Source organism: Eimeria mitis, genomic scaffold, assembly GCF_000499745.2.
Source record: "Eimeria mitis Houghton genomic scaffold, Emh_scaff214, whole genome shotgun sequence".
Classification (NCBI taxonomy): Eukaryota; Apicomplexa; class Conoidasida; order Eucoccidiorida; family Eimeriidae; genus Eimeria; species Eimeria mitis.
In genome coordinates this window covers 20234-20510 of record NW_013570463.1, presented here as the reverse complement: position 1 = coordinate 20510, position 277 = coordinate 20234, and the positions used below count along the sequence as shown (strand labels likewise).

General features: G+C 58.5%; 1 protein-coding gene across 1 annotated transcript in view; it reads left to right on the top strand.

Moving 5' to 3' along the window:
• The window catches only part of EMH_0003750 (uncharacterized protein), a gene marked incomplete at both ends in the record, with an annotated part of 5906 nt that overhangs the window by 148 nt on the left and 5481 nt on the right, over positions 1–277 (top strand). Inside the window, one exon of the mRNA XM_013496499.1 lies at positions 3–228. Coding sequence (XP_013351953.1) covers positions 3–228 — 226 coding nt within the window. The remainder of the gene's footprint in view (positions 1–2; positions 229–277) is intronic.

Genomic DNA, 277 nt, shown 5'->3' with positions numbered 1-277 from the left:
CTGCTGCTGCTGCTGTTAAGAAGCTGCTGCAGCAGAAGGGCATTCGATCTGTCTGCTGCTGCTGCAGTGGCGACCCAACAACAGCAGCAGCAGCAGCAGCAACAGCAACAGCAGCAGCAGCAGCAGCGCAACAGACGGATGCAATGGCTGCTGAAGGCAGCTGCAGCAGCAGCAGCAACAGCAGCAACAGCAGCAGCAGCAACAGCACTAAGGAAAAAGACGAAGGCTGTGGCAGCTCCCAGACCCAGCCTGCTCCAAGCAGCAGCAACAGCAGCAA